This window comes from Lonchura striata, chromosome 1 (assembly GCF_046129695.1).
Source record: "Lonchura striata isolate bLonStr1 chromosome 1, bLonStr1.mat, whole genome shotgun sequence".
Classification (NCBI taxonomy): Eukaryota; Metazoa; Chordata; class Aves; order Passeriformes; family Estrildidae; genus Lonchura; species Lonchura striata.
The window spans coordinates 112217757-112232865 of NC_134603.1; the positions used below are offsets into that span (position 1 = coordinate 112217757).

The 15109-nt window shown below is 33.1% G+C and overlaps 1 protein-coding gene across 1 annotated transcript in view; it reads right to left on the reverse strand.

The window, feature by feature from the left end:
• Positions 1-15109, reverse strand: part of ULK4 (unc-51 like kinase 4) — a 206868-nt gene that overhangs the window by 163426 nt on the left and 28333 nt on the right. Inside the window, exons 17-19 of the mRNA XM_031503902.2 lie at positions 10890-10997; positions 6565-6648; positions 2210-2371 (exon numbers count right to left, since the gene is read on the reverse strand). Of these exons, the coding sequence (XP_031359762.2) occupies positions 2210-2371; positions 6565-6648; positions 10890-10997 (354 nt within the window). The remainder of the gene's footprint in view (positions 1-2209; positions 2372-6564; positions 6649-10889; positions 10998-15109) is intronic.

A 15109-nucleotide genomic window follows, 5' to 3' on the forward strand; every position in this document is an offset into this window, starting at 1 on the left:
CCTCACTCACTAGTACATGGTGGTAGCTATCAATGGACACAAAGAGGGAAAAAAAAAAAATAAAAAAAAAGGAAGGAAATTATGCTACAATAAGCTCTTCAGGTTTTAGCTTCCTCTTACACAATTTTTTACAACCTCCCAGCTTTTCCAGCTGGAAAATTTTATTCTCATCAGTAGTACTTAAAAGAGGCTAGATACCCATGGCACAAACACTATGACAAAGAAAAGGTTTCTTAGTGATTCACCTGAACCTTACAGCCTTGTGAGGATCCAATGACCTGGGTTCTCAAAAGAAGTAGAGGGTACAGAGGGACAAACAACAACCCACTCCTCTCATAGTCTCTTGACACTCATCCAAGTGCAAGGTGAGCAAACCATTATGGAATTGATGACAGTAACCTCTGAGTCCATTGCTACAGAAAGCCATAGTGAATTTCCACTGATGACAAATTTATTCTTGACAATCATATTATTGAGCAGGGAAAAAAGGTATGCCTACCTCAAGCATACTTGTATTGTCCAAGAAGAAATTGAGTTTTCAGAAGGGGAAAGGAAAAAATGAAGAAAAGGCCCACTGATAGTTCCTCCTGTGATCTCTTTTAGCTCAGTGTCTGAATGCCATTGAGACAGACAGGTTCTCCAGAATATGCTATTTGTTGTGGTACACAAGTCAGGCATAACTGGCCAACTGGCCCCTACAAACAGAGCAGGCTCTGGGAGTCTGCTGTAGGAATCAAGGGAATGGTAAATGATGAAGCAAAGTTCTCCAAGCATATAGCAGAGAAACAAGAGGGAACTTTCAGCAGGAGTTGAAAGAGATGAGAAAAAAAAAATACTACGACCTAGTAGCAAACAAATAACAACTGCCCAGTCTAATCATTGACAAGAATAGAAAGTACATGGTATGCTTACAGCAAAAGTAGTGATAGAAGAGAGGATCAAGCAGGCTACTTTAAAAACTCAGTAAGTAAAGGAAGTTATAACTCTTACCTCCAGTCTTTTCCCATACATGCATAAAATTCACAGATCAAATGGGTGAAGTTTCAAAAAGACCCTTTCTAAAAAAGCAGCCAAATAGCCAGACTCACACATATACTTTACATATTTAGAGACAAACTGTTCTGTACCCATGAAAGTTCTAAGACTGTTTTTGCCAAGAATTTCAGATGCAGGTTTCAGGTCAAAGGTTTTTATTTTACTGAATAGGTTTCCTGTTCTAAAATGTCAAGACATTTTCCCAATATTTGAGCTGTTTATATTGCAGGCAAGACTGCCACAAATACACACTAAGATAAAAAAGTCAATAAATACATATATTTTTTTAAATTATACATTTATTATATCACTTACCTCTTCAGCCATACTTCAAATGAAATTTTATTTCTCTCTCTTTTATTGCCATTATGCTAGATGTGTATATGTGCATAATGTTGCAGCTGTGACACTACCATTTTTCATTTGGAAGGCAAGAGCTCCATCCAACCTGACCGTGAACAATGCCAGGGAATGGGGCAGCCACAACTTTTCTGTGGAACCTGTGCCAATGCCTCACCATACTCACAATAAAGAATTTTTTTCCACTATCTAATCAAAACCTACTTCCTTTCAGTTTGAATCCATCCCCCCATGTCCTGTCACTACACACTCTGGTAAAAAGTCCAAGAGATAGGGTTAAACTCACAGTCCTGCTAAGTATTTTCTACCTCATAAATCCTTTTGTTTCAAACCTTCTGCCTGCAAGTCATTTGTCTTGTTATCGTCCTATATTGCCTTAAAAATTCAAGGCAAAGACTAGGCCCTAACAATTTCATAAAAGAAATTTAATTAATTAAACTAAGTCTTCTAAATAAGCCTTTGATAAAGAGAAGAAACAATTCTCATTTGAATCATCATTGAAAAAGAAATTTCAATTTTGCAAAAATTTAATAGATTCTTTGAAAAGTTAAACTTTTTAAACATAACTCATTATTACCTAATAAGGAAATATATGTTCTGGAAAATGATGAATCACAAGAACTGTTCATAACCACTGAACTGCAATAAATGCATATTTCAATTTCAGAAATTTTTCAAATACATTTTAATATAGTCTGAAATATGACAAACACAAACATACAGCAAACGTGCTCAAATATATTTCAGTTCCAATTAGGAAGGTTTTTCAGACTAAACACCAAAGCATTACATGATCACAAACGAAATTCCTTACCGAAATAGGAATTATCTTCAAAGAATCTCCTGTAGAATGTGTGAAAAGGTGCCACAAGACAGGTCCAATTTCTCCTGTAATAAATCCTTGTGCATGGCATGAACGAGTAGTACAAACATTTTCAATTATCTTTGCTGCTATATGGTTCACTACCCGTTCTTCCTGTATGAAGGAGAAGGAGGAAAGCACATTTGCAAATGTTTCCAATTTCTTTGTAAATTACTGCCTATGTCCACATTTTATTCAGTGTATATTGTCTTGGTTTGGTTTCTTAATTATTTTTGATAATTGCAAAAGTAAGTTTTCAAGAAACCTCACCTGATGACAAAGTTACATTCACAGATCCTATATCCCCCACTTTCTCTTCTACTGCAAAGATTATTTAATACAAAACTTTTCATCTCCAAATAATCACCCCAAATTAAATGCAGCCATTACAAATGAAAAGCTTTTGTTATGTTAGAGGTGTTCCATGATCAGTGCTTTATAAATGAACGAATTTGTGTTAACACTCATTATTAGAACATGTCCTGAACAGACAGATATGAGATACTCAGTTACATTAGGAAAAAAAATTTACATTAAACCCTCTTTGTCTTTATCCTAGGATTTGTTGACTCTTCTGAATAAAGATTTCTTGCAAATTAAGTTGTTCCATAACTCACTTCTAAGCAGACAATCTTGAGCAAAGCTTAAGATAAATTATTAGGTCCCATTGACTACAAGAAGGCCTAAATTTCCATATGAGATTCTGAATCCTTCATATTTTTAGTACTAACCAAATAATTTTCACTTAAAATCAGAGTCTTTAACAGAACTGGAAGATACATCTCTGGTGTTTTTTTGGCTGTGCATTGCCTCACCTCATCTCAGTCTTGAACTACAAAAAAAGTGAAGTCTTTCAACAATGTCTTTAATAGCATCTTGAATTCAGCAAGAATTAATTTTAATATAATTTTTATAATTCAATTTGTCCTTATAGTCTGGCTTCACAAATAATTCATCATAATATCTAATTTATTTCTTTCTTCAACTTAGAGCTCCTAATTTTCAGTCATGTTGAACACTTGCAGATATATCTGTTTCCAGTGAAGTCAGGGATGCTAAATGAAAAACAGCCCTGAATTAAAATGCTAATACCAGAAGGATAAAAAGTTGCAAATTACAGAAAGAAAACTCATTTTAATCAAGTCTTTACCTTTTAATTGTGGGGAGGGGGTAGTGAGAACCAACATAATAAAAAAATCTACTTCCATGTTTTTGAAATAACTGAATCTATTGGATATTTTTACTGACTGTTATAAATTTAACAGTGCAGCAAACATTTTGAAGCACTGAGGTTACAGTCTCTATGCTAACTAACATACTACCAAAAATAGCATAACTTCATTTTATTAGAAGTTAGGATAAAATATTTAATGATCCTTTTAAAGTAAGTTTACAGATGGAACTAAGTTGCAAGCAGATGTTGACCCCGTTGAAGGGAGAGAGGCCCTGCAGAGAGACCTCAACAAATTAAGAGGTCTGGGCAATCACCAACCAGATGAAGTTTAAGAAGGGCGAGTCTCAGATTCTGCACCTGGGTTGGGACAACCCTGGATGTACAGACAGGGTTTTGAACAAATGAAGCAGTTTTGAATAAATGAAGCAAAATACATCAAAGAAAATGGTTTTCACATTACTATTAGGTACTCAATATTAAATATGAATATCCATTCTGAAACAGAAAGTATCTTCCATGACTGGATAACATAGGAACTCTAACAGCTAGACACTTTTGCAGGAGAAATCAGGACCTTCCTATCTTAGAGATTGCACACAAACATTTAGGAATTGAACTTAAACAAATACAGATGCCTGGAACAAGCATTTTGTTTCACTGTTGGAAACAGTTGTTGGAAAAGATTAGCAAATAAACATTAGAATGTTTACTACATCCATTCTGACAGTGCAAAACCTTATACCAAGATTAAACATGTCAAATCAAGCCTATCATCTACTTATTTATGAGTGTACCAATTCCCTTATTTTGACACATAATAGAACTCAACTGTTGCCAAGTTGAAAATCAGCTTCTATCTCAAGTTAAAAATACTGAAATGCAGGAAATCTGAACTTGTGTTCCCCTATAGATAAAAGACTTTCTCAATCTTCTACTTCTATCACCCTAAAACTCCTTTCACTGACCCATACACTTTTTTTTGTCACTGTTAGATTTTTCAGGCACAGAAGGTATGTGGAAATGACACTACCTGAATTTTCTGAACATTTTGTTCCTTTATTGGCAAAGGGACACACACATATTTCAAACTTCTTCCTGTTCTACTGTTCTGTTTTAGAGGGCAATTCTGCTTTGATAATGACAAATCTTATAAAACTTCAGAAGTCCAAGAACAGAGTATTTAATAACAAAACTCAAGAACAGTGAACTTAGCTTAAAAACTCAAAACTATATATACCATAATGCTGAATTACATGAACTGGTTTTATTTTCTTGATTTTTTATTAAATATATCAAATAAAGCTTCTTAACTGGAAATTAAAACTAGAATTGAGTATTTATAACACACTGTGGTAGTTCAGATCTTATTACAAAATGTTAGTTTGACATTTTTATAAACACTGAGACAATATGCCCCTAATCACTTCAGAAAAATATCCTGATGTAAAATTTACTTAACTCACAACTGGGCTTAGAACAATTACAAGTAATTTATTATGTAATTATGTCTTTTTAAAATTATTAATATAAGAATGAAAAGCTTACATACTTGTAATAAAGAAAAGCCAGTGGCAAGCATTTTCAGAGCTGCATAGCCGCAGGACAAGAGGCAATGGCCAGGAGTGAAAACTCCAATCATAAACAAGTAAAAACTTTTTTCTGTGAAGGAGGGGCAGGCATTGCTGACAAAGCTAGTAGAGACATTCAAGCTATAGAGAGATTCTATAGCTATTATAGCTATATAATATTAGAGCTATTAGAGCTCTAATATAGCTAGTAGAGACATTCAAGACTTAAATAGACATGTTCCTGAGCAACCTGATCTATTTAGACCTCCTGTGAACAGGAGGTTGGATTAGATGACTTCCAGAGGTCCATTCCGTCCTTAAGTCTTGTATAGTTTTACAGCTTCAAATATGTTTTAAAAATATATATATATCTTCATTAAAAATGAGCATCCTCACAAACAGAAAGCATAGAAGTGCACAGATGTAGTTGGCTAGCCTACACATAATATTAAATTTATGCTTAATTAAATTTAATTTGAACTATACCATGACAAATGTACTTTTATTTTGTGTAATTTTTTCAAGAAAAAATATATCAAGATAAGTTTTTATGAAAATTTTGACATGTTTCAGGACTAACAAAGTATTTAATTTTATAGGAATAAATTAGTGTCTTACGGATGTGTTGATTTAGTTTCCACACACTGTATATTCAGAAACAGCAGGTTACTAAATTTACAATTAAATAGCATTTCACTGCTGTGCCTTAGAGTGACATCTTACTCTAATTATGAGCTGGAAATCGTCCACAATACAAACTCAGTTCTGTGTTCTTGGTCACGTGAAGGTTTAAAGATATTAAAATGCATCTAGGCTCTTCCTTTATTAGTCACAATCTGTAGGCAATAAAGAGCTCAAAAAGAAAGGAAAAAAGGTATTTCCTCTTGCTTTCCAAGTTCTAGCAATCTCTGACATGTTTTCTGCCTTGAGCTTTGCCTTGGGCAAAAATAAAGTGGTCTCATACAAACAGTGAATGTAAACCCTCCACTCAATTCTTTTTCATTTTTGAAACGGAACTATATGCATATTTTTCTTCCCTTCTTCTAGCACAGCTAAGCCATCACCAAAGACAATGAAGAACATAGTAAAGCACATGTATGGCAATAAACCTAATTACTAGTTTTTTGCCTCAAAAGAATGCTGACAAGTCAGTAGGATAACAATGCAGTTTTAAAAAACTGTATCAACCACTTCAAGAAAGAAACTTAAATCATTCTCAAAGATTTACAAAGATGTAGGAAAATCAAATTGCAAGAGGACAGCACAAACTGTCAGAACATTTCTCAGAAGATGACTACATCATTAATAAATTTCACATTTATTAACAGTAATTTATATTTACTATACCATTTCCCCCAGCACAAGCAGCAATACATAAATGTTGAATGTACAGAGAACAACACTGCATTAATCTCCTGCTTAGGTCATGGTCTTATGATTATTTAAATTCAAGAGCGATGCTTGGTTGACAAGGTACTGCAATGCTGCAGGCTACAATCCTCACACAATGCCTAAAGGGTTATTACTGTGGAGAAATTCTACTGAGGACCATAAAAAAGTCTTACCCCTTCCCGAAGACATCTCATTAGCACAGTGTAAGCAGCTGAGGGAACAGCCCAGCATTCCCTGGGGTACTCCCCTTTTTCCTCCTGAAATGAAGTCAATGGCACAACTGATTAAATCAAAAAAGCACAACAATCTCAGTCACATAAAAAATGGGTAGCATGTTCTTAATAAGGTTCATATTATACACATTTTAGATTAACATATGCAATCAAATATATTAAATTTCAGGACATTGTTACTATTTCATGTGCAGCACAGAGATTGCTATTTTATTAGCTTAAGTAATCTCCAGAATCCATAACAGAGTTTGTCCTAATATTTCTGAATTTCATAAATTCATTCTAATTCACACAGACACAAAAAAAATGCCTGTTCTTTCATTCCTCTCAACCATTTTGAGTACTTCAGAGAGGTAACTGACTATTAAGAGTAGAAATGCTTGTCTTTAAAATCAAAATTAATTTTTTTTGGTAGGTAAAAAGAAAAAAATCGACTTTGTTTTGAATAAAATGCTCAGTCATACAAAGAGATACCAAGTGTTTAAGAAAATTTACTGTATAGTATAGCCTTTGGTACATATGAACACTGCTTCAAAATCTTACTGCATATTTCCTTGAAATCACCGTGTTAGGCTAATTCACCACTAGTTGAATAAGGGCTTAATTCTTCCATTACAAGTGAACTTCACATTTCTCTGTCCCTGCAATAGCCTATTGTAAAATTTTAAATTTAAAAGGGGACACTAGGATATCACTGAGTTTTAACTGCAACAACTTCAATATCCAGGCTAGTAACACAGAGCTATTAGAAAGAGGAAAAAATATAGCCTCTTTTGGGAAAGAAAGTGAGAAATAGCAGGCATTAGATGGTGTGAAGATGACAGGCCATAAGATCATGAGAAACTTGTTTTAGTAAGTAGACAAAGGATGACAAACAGTAATTTCTTCAGAAATTACACAATTCTTGAACTCTTTTAATTATATTAAAAAATTATGTTTAGCATTCTAATAAACTGGTTTTAATAAAAGTGACACGATAGGCAAAGTGGGGGTTAATGATGCAGAAATAAATAATACTTTCTAGATTTGCTGATTTCTGCATGGCTTTCAGTACAATTCAACATATATGATATGAGCATTTCAGGCCTTTAATTAAAGCATGACACATTAGCAGGGAAGATTATTACAGAATTGTCTAGTAAAATTACATTTCTTTCTTTATTGAAAACAAAACTTTATTTGCCACATATAGCCATAGAGAAAATGAGTCTGTTAAATATCCCTTTTGTAAGCTTTTTTTCTGCTAGCTTTGTATTAGGACATATGGGACAATACAAACAGTAATAAAAAGAGTGGCTGGACATCAAACAGACACATCAAATCCACTTCATTCCATCTCCTCCATCTTATCTGAGTAAGAATGTGCTGACAAGTAATCACCATTTGCCTTCCAAGGCATTTTGTGTAAGTCTAAGAAAACACAGCCCAAGTTTCAAGAAAGTAAAGGTAGGTTACTTTCAAATAGGCAAACACAGAATCTTTTCTACCTGGAAGAGGCAGGACATGACTACGAGTCAAAACAGAGTTAAAATAACAATCTATGTGGAACTGGCATGGGTCTATTTCTCATTGTATTCACCTAATTTAACCAGAAATTCTTTCCAAGTCTTTTATAACCATACATATTAAATGTTAAAAGAAAAAGCCTGAAGAAATTGTGCAATCCTGAAACATTAATAGTTCTTCAATTCTTCAAACTGATTAAAGACTTTCTGCAAGGTTTAATCTCTATTTAGAAATTTTAAAAGGCAAAAGGGGTATGAACCTTAGTACCGTTCTTAATTACATAAACATAATGTACAGCATTTGAAACTTAATAAACTTAAATATATCACCAAACACTGGGGAATCTTCCTACTTTTTGCTCACAGCCCATGTTGATTTTGATTAAATTTTAGGTTCTGCATCCTAATAACACAAACAACACAAATTAATAAAAATATTACATAGAACTTGAAAGTTTTCCCCCAAGGCAATCTACTCAAGAGTATGAGAACATGCTTCCTGGAGTCTGCTTATGCTACTTGTGAAATGCTCTTGGCTTCTGTTTGGAATAAAAATGCAGAGATGGAGTGTAAGATCTTACTTATGAGATCTCATAAGCAAGTACACACACAATATCAGAATTTAGGATTGCACAGGACCATTACGATTATCTGGACATTTCCCAGTGTTTTCTAAGCAATAGAAGTGCAAACAGTGATCTTGTATTTTACCTCATTAATCATCCTGCACCTAAACAGCTGAACTTGATTTGAAGTATTTGATAATTTTTGATTTACCAAACATTCACATGAAAGAAAAATAATCTTTACTATTATTTCAAATAAAAATTGTGGCTGGACCTAAAAACACTTCACAAAACCCCAGAGGGAATAAATAAAATCGGCCATGCCCTCTAAAATTTACAGCTTAAATGAAAATATTTAGGAGTTTGATAAAACAATAAAGCAGGCCAAAGAAAGCACAAAATGGATAGAAACAAAAAACCCAAGTGTATAGTCCTTAATTAATTTGATGCAGTTACGATTTTATTTTTATTTATTAGTCAAGTCATAAGGTTTTGCTGTTTAAAGATATAAGTTGGCAATAATTTTTTTTGTTTCATTTATTATATTACCCCTGACTTGCTATATGATCTTGGCAAGGTCAGTCAGCATTACTGTTCAGCAGTTTAATAAGCAACAAAGTGCCTACAACACTACATCATTCTGAAGCTAAATACATATAGAATAGAAAAATGAAAAGTGATTTTCTTAAAAAAAACTGTATGGTCAGTATTTCCAAGCATACAAATCACACTGATATTTTTGAAATTTTACGAAGACATAGTGTCTTGAGCTCGTATGTGTCCAAATACTTGTTCCTACACTCGATAGCTACAACATAATGCAACCCATTAATATTTGTGTGTGTTGAAACGTGTTCACCTTGAAACGTGACAGAGTTGCCACTTATATGCAAGTTGTAATGCTTCAAATATTGTGAAATTCATACACAGACTGAAAAATTTATCAGGTCACATTTTCAGATGGAAAATAATCAGTGCAAATCATTCTGGTGTTATACAACCAGCGTTAACAGAATTGTTTAAGCTATCAGAGATTAATCTTAAAATAAAATCAAGCCATGCAAATAATAATCCTGCCAAATATAATTTTCAAGGTAGAGTTTTAAGTTCATTTGTTTGATGATAGCAGGTACAAATCTTTCCTTCTGAGGAAACCAAGCAAGCATTAAAACATATAAACTGTGACTGTGGGTGCAGTTTTCAGAACCTAATTTCAAATTTTAAGTTCTGTGAGCATGTTTTTGACAAATACTTTGGCAACTGTCTAACAAAAATAGGACAATGCTTGTTTTTCTACAAAAACCAAGGCAACCACTACATTTTGTGGAACATGCAAAGGACATAGAGGATAGAGAAAATAAAACCTAGAAATTCAGCAGAAAGCCATAACTAAAGCCAAAGTAGTGATTCATTTGCCACTTTTGCTCCACTACCAACTGCCTTGCTAAACTAACATGTCAGCATTCAGAGCTATTAGATGATGTAGATAATACAAAGGCTTCAGAGAAGCCAAGGTTAGACTTTTTCTGCTTGAACACACTTTTGTTTCTGTTAAGTAAGAGTATTTTATTCTTAGAAATGGAAAACAAATGTGATAGTTTAAAGTATCTGTCAACTACAATTCTTAATATTGACAGTATTTCTTTTCTACAAATAAGCTCTGATTACTTTTAATGCAAATCTACTATTTCTAGACTGAAGGTTTAAATCAATTTTAATCAGGAATAAGCATACATCTATTTGAAATTAGTCAGGATAATTTCATTTCCTTTTCCACTGTGCTGGGAATCCAACCATGCTACAATAAGATTTAATATGGCCTATACATATAGATACACTAATATATTAATTTATTGATATCATAGACTGTCCTCATACATCCTATTTAATCAACATCTCTAGCTTAGATGTTTGAACTCTTAGATTTGCCACTTGGATGCCAGCAGTCGTTGATTAAAACCTTTTATGAAGTTAAAATTCTACACTTGAAGAATGCTGTTTAATTAATCTCAGATGAAGTAAATTATTGGATTAGTATGTTTCTTAAAGTGGAATAAGTATTATAGAAGACAGGACAAGAAACTGAGAAACTGTTGGCTATACAAATGACTAAGTAATTTGATTTTTTGGTCTAATTTTCCGTGGGAAATTTTTTCACATTTGCCAAATTTGTAAGGATCACTTGCAGTCTTACCTTGCTGGCTATGAGGTAAAGCAGCTCCCCAAGTGCTGGTAGAAAGCATTGCTTCAATTTGCTGTTTCTGAAGTTCTCTCTGATTAGCTCAGTTAGAAGTGTAATTGCCTAAATTAAGAAAAATCAATCAATAGATCAACTCACATATTCTGTCAAGCAAAACGTACTGCTAAAGGTAAAAAGCTTTATCTCAAATGCCGTCTTACTGATGCACTCTTCACTTTTGCTGAAGAGCCATTTGCAAGAGACTTAGTAAGCACTGAAGGAAAGAAAAAATAATTATTACAAAACATTATATATGCAATATGGAGAAGAATGCAATAAGCAATTAGTCAAGGTGGCAAGTTATCAGCTATCTGTTCTTTAATTTCCCTCAGGACAATAGAAATAGATCTGCCAGGAAAAGAAAAGCCTACTTGAAGTTCCTGTGTTTCTCTCAGAAGATCTGGGAGGTCTCACCATCAGGTTACAAAAAGAACAAACAACAAGAAACCTTTAATGCTGACCTTTGTATATATATCAAATCAATGGATAAGAACTATTTGTGTCCTGATTTCAAAGTTTACTGGTGACTTACTGTGTAAGAACTGGACACACAATTTTAGTTTTTTGTATTTAATGAACTTGTATTTCATGTATGCAAAGCATTTATACATATACACGTGTGCATATAGATAGATGATAGATAGATAGATAGATAGATAGATAGATAGATAGATAGATAGACAGATAGATATGCTATTTACAAAGTCGAGGTGGAAAGAAATTAGAAAATTTGATTCATCTTGTGCAAGTGACCTAGTAAGAAATCACTTTCCCATGCAAAAGTATTTGGCAATAAAGCACTTTTTCTTCCTTGGAGGCCCAAAAAGTTTTTATCCTCAACTTCCCTTGTTTTACTTCACCTTCTGACCTTAGCAGCTTCATAAGTCCAATCTTTGTACAGCAAAATTGTATCAAAACTGTTAATGCAGTCTTCAAATCAAAGAAAAAGATCTACTAAACAAACTTTGACCTTCTACCCATTTTTTTTTTAAGTAGTGCTTTGCTCATTAACTCTTTTTAACTGTATTCAGAGCATTTTTACAGATTTTATTCAGGAACCTTAATTAGCCTGCTATTCCAGAGAGAGTTTTACTTTCATATTTAAGAAACAAATGTATCAGTAGGTTTCAAAGATTCTAATATGGCACCTTGAGAAAGTAGCAGTCAAGTTGATTCAAGTGGAATTCTGCACAAAATGATGAACACATAATGACAGCATTTTCACCTTTATTATACTTCCTTCCTACAACTATGCAAAATTACTCTTGCTTTGGTGATGAAATATATTTTGAGAACTACTTTGGAATTCCACTACTTTGTGGAATCAATATCATTAAAAATAACTTGTCATTGTGGCATTAACAGAGATTACATATACCAAATTAACATCCCTCAACTTTACCACTTTAGACTGAGGGTGAACCCATCATGAGATAGTACTTAACTACAAAAAATTTATGAACTGTATGATAACACAATCTGCTGACAATATTTCCACCTAGGGACTAGGTAGGGACATCAAATCATCATGACACCTAAATTACACTTGTTTGTTTGCAGGCAGAACTTTAAGAAAACACAAATAAAATTTGTACATCTGCTGTAGATGATCAAGGCAGTCTGCTCAAAGTTATCAGTTTTAATGATGAATCTCAAACAGCAGAAAACCCTGTATCAATACTAATATTGGTTTGCATCTGCAATATTTGTTTTCTCAAAGCATGGTTAATATATTGGAAAATTTTGATGACACATTATATAAATACATTTATGTGTGCAGTCCTACAATTCTCTAAATCATATATTCCATTAAATAAAACCATGAGTTAACCTTTGTGTGTAGTAAATTATATATTCACTATATTCACTTGTACTAAGCTCTGTTTGGCTGCCTTTACCGATTAATCAAAGTTTAACAAAACAGTCATTAACATTAAATATACTGGGTAGATTATCCATCTTCTGTGTTTTGGGGTTTGTTTGTTTGTCATTAAAATTAAGAATTTAAGATTTAAAATGAATGAAGATTAAATCCAAGAGCAATATTTCATATTAGTGAAGAGAAATTCTTGTTTCTCTCTCTCCTCCAAGATTCTAGGTCAAGTTATTTTTATTCTGAAGAGATTCTAGTTATTATTTTTATTCTAAAGTGATAAGAAAAGGAAGTGATCATAATCCAATTCCTACTCTTCCCCCAAATATGACTGAAAAAAAGAGGAAAAACTGAGTTAACAAAATTCAAATTAAAAAGTAAATTTCCCTTCTTGTGCACTAAAAATAAATTTGCCAAAAATCTAGTCACACTGCAATAAATTCAATTTTTTTATTTGAAAAAAACCTTTTATTAAACAATATGGAAGATATGTCTGAAGAAATCTGAGCTATTGGTGATTGACTTGTGCTAAAATTGTTACATCTTTGTTAAAGAGAAACAGAAGTTGCATGAAATCCTATAGTTCTTATCTTCATATATTCTAATTAATTTCTTCATTAAGGGTTGATTTTGGTAACTGTAAGAAAATCCACAAGAACTGAGTACTATGGTAGAAGGCACTAAACATGAAATAGACACCATACATTACACAGATGACGCTCATAATCTCCTATATACAAAACTTTATTTTTACCACACTCAGATAATGGCCTCATTTTCTCTAGAGAGCACACAGAATACAGAATTGCCCTCCGATTTCCCTCCCTTCACTGAACACAATTTAATAACCAAATAGTTTTCAAGTGCAGGAAATGGGGTTCACTGACTATGCCACACACTGAACTGGCAGAGTGTCTGTGCCAATAACCTATTTAAGATCTTCTTGTGTCCACTGCAATGGAAGCTGTGGAACAAGAAGCTGATTCATTGTCTGTATTATAAGCACATTTATATGGAAATGCAAGTATTTTTATAAAATAAATTTAATGTTATATAATGTAAAGTGTTCATAATTTCACAAACACATTTTAAATTACCTAAAATGAGGAAGACAAACAGTTTCCCACTCTTGACAAGACACTTCTAATCTTGACAAGAGTGATTTGCACAAGATTTGAAATATTCATCCTTTCATAAGAAAAAACACAAGACTTGATAAAAAAGTCTGCTTGGACACGTTGCTTCAATATTAAAGGGTGGTATAAATTTTAGGTAAAGAAAGTACTAAAGCTTATGTGGGAAAATGCACAACAGAAAAATCAGATTTATATTAACTACAGACTGACAAAGTCTCCTTCTTAGCTAGAGTACATTATTTTTCTTTTCAACCTGTCTACATTTTCCCGTTCATCGAAGTAAATAGTAATGAACCGCAAGTCCTACACTGTCTATTAAAAGCATCTTAAATTTAATAAATTACCTACACCTTTACCCTAGCTGTCAAACTGAGTAGATATAGTGTGGTTATAAAAAGAAAAGAAAGAAGAAAATGTCATATCTGGACAGTCATTGCCTTAATTTACAACAATAGTGTGTGGAATTGATCTATTACCTGTGGCAGATTCTCAACCTATTTCAAGTTGTATCCAGAAGTTTCCCTGCAGTTTCAAGAGCCCAGAAGTGAAAATTACAGCATATTCAAAAAAGAAGTTATTTTACACCTTAAGTAGTAGAGTGGCAATGTACAGATTTACAATATTACTACATCTTTGATCTATTAGCATAATTGTCTGCAAGTATTAGTGGAAATTAAAATATCTCCGTAATTCTCTGTAATAATGCAAACCTTTACAGTGATAAAAGCTGTCTATATCTCAAGCATAATGGAAATTATATTTTAGTTCATTTTCTTGTGAGTACACACACATCATATAATGTGGGCAAGTAATGGCAAAACAATCTGACTTTCCTCAGAGAAAAGCACTCTCACTAGGTTGAGAAAGTATGCCAAAGTTTTAGTGCCACTAACCAGAAAAGAATCTAAAGTAATATTCAAGTACTCTTCTTTAAAAGGTATATGAAAAAAAAAAACCTGCCAGCTTTCTCTGAACTCAAACTGGGTCATGAAGTAAGGAGGACTGAAGAGAAATCTGACTACCAGACTCTGGATGTGGTATTAATGCTATCCAGAATGTAGGGAGAAACACAACAACAACATATTGCAACTCCTCTAGAACTGCTCTAGGGAAAAATATAAGATGGAGGTGTAACATTTTTCTAGGTGGATATGATGCAAAATTGA